The 1,638-nt window shown below is 50.3% G+C and overlaps 1 protein-coding gene across 1 annotated transcript in view; it reads left to right on the top strand.

The window, feature by feature from the left end:
- NLRP9 (NLR family, pyrin domain containing 9) overlaps positions 1–1,638 on the top strand; it is a 46,187-nt gene that overhangs the window by 32,957 nt on the left and 11,592 nt on the right. The window contains exon 5 of the mRNA XM_011932577.1: positions 1,155–1,325. Within this exon, the coding sequence (XP_011787967.1) occupies positions 1,155–1,325 (171 nt within the window). The remainder of the gene's footprint in view (positions 1–1,154; positions 1,326–1,638) is intronic.

Genomic DNA, 1,638 nt, shown 5'->3' on the forward strand with positions numbered 1-1,638 from the left:
GCCTCCCAAAGTGCTGGGATTACAGGCTTGAGCCACCGCGCCCGGCCCAAAATGGAGTTTCTTAAGTCTTCCTTTTCTACGTAGACACAGTGACAATCTGATCTCTCTCTTTCTTTTCCCCACACGAGGACAGGAGCGTCTGTCCCTGTGGAGCTGGGGTGTGGTGTGTGGACGTGTTTGCCAACCTGGGCGCTCTCTCAACGATATCCTTTTAGGATTTTTATGGAGCCTTCATCACACAGGCATAATTGATGATCAGCTCTGTGTCTAACCTCTCAAAGGGAGTGTCAGGTTTGGGTTAAGTTTTAGGACGCCCACTTAGCGGCTGCGGAAGAGCTGCCCAATATGGGGGGCGAGCTGCCTTCCCGCCTCTGGTCACAGAAGCGTGTTGCACTGAGTGTGTGAAGGTAGGAAAAAACCAGTTTGGTTTTTTCTATTTCTGGAAGTGCTATTGACAGAGAGTCAGATTGATTGAGTTCTGGACACTCCTTTGTTGCAGGGTCTGTCCTGTTCACTGAAGGATGTTCAACAGCATCCCTGGCGGCCTCCATTGTGACGGCCAATAATATACCCAGACATTTCCACGTGTCTCCCTTAGGGCAGATCACCCCAAGCGGTGAGAAGCATAGGCTTAGACATTTTTCCTAACTTCAATGCAAAGCCACGGGATTAATGAGGGAGTCATGTCATTTACATTTGCTCTTTTTAAAAGTTTGTAATGTGGCCAGGTGTGGTGGCTCATCCCTATAATCCCAGGACTTTGGGAGGCCGAGGTAGGCAGATCTCTTGAGGTCAGCAGTTCGAGAACAGCTGGGCCAACGTGGCGAAACCCCCACCTCTATTAAAAATACAAATGAGCCGGACATGGTGGCAGGCGCCTGTAATCCCAGCTAACTTGGGAGGCTGAGGCAGGAGAATCATTTGAACCCAGGAGGTGGAGGTTGCAGTGAGCCGAGATCGCACCACCGCACTCCTGCCTGGGTAACAGAGTTAAGATTCCTTCTCAAAAAAAAAAAAAAAAAAAAATTCTGTAATGTAGATAATGGATTGGCAGGTGCAAGACTAGAATCAGAGGTGTCATTTGGTCCATGGCTAATCTTTCATGAGCGATTGGAAGCTTTGGTTCCGTCTCATGGTATGTGTCTCACATGTAGACTGGGAAAGTGTGACATTTCCAGTGAAGCTTGTGAAGACATTGCCTCTGTCCTGGCCTGCAACAGCAAGCTGAAACACCTCTCCTTGGTAGAAAATTCCTTGAGGGACGAAGGAATGATGTTGCTGTGTGAAGCCCTGAAGCACCCACACTGTGCCCTGGAGACGCTGATGTAAGTTGGCCTGCGGGAAGCAGGTTTGGAGATTTCCCAAGCATGCGCCTAGACCCACCCATTATCAAAGCAATGCGGTGCTCACTGAGGGACGCGGCAGAATGTGGAATCCGTAGCTCGACCTGAGTTCCTTTTCCACGCCTCAGGTGCTCATCAGTAAAATGGAGCTGGCTGGGCCCGGTGGCTCACGCCTGTAATCCCAGCACTTTGGGAGGCCGAGGTGGGCGGATCACCTGAGCTCAGGAGTTCGAGACCAGCCTGGCCAACATGGTGAAACCCCATCTCTACTAAAAATAGAAAAATTAGCCGTGTG

This window comes from Colobus angolensis, unplaced genomic scaffold (assembly GCF_000951035.1).
Source record: "Colobus angolensis palliatus isolate OR3802 unplaced genomic scaffold, Cang.pa_1.0 Scaffold96, whole genome shotgun sequence".
In the NCBI taxonomy this organism is placed as follows: Eukaryota; Metazoa; Chordata; class Mammalia; order Primates; family Cercopithecidae; genus Colobus; species Colobus angolensis.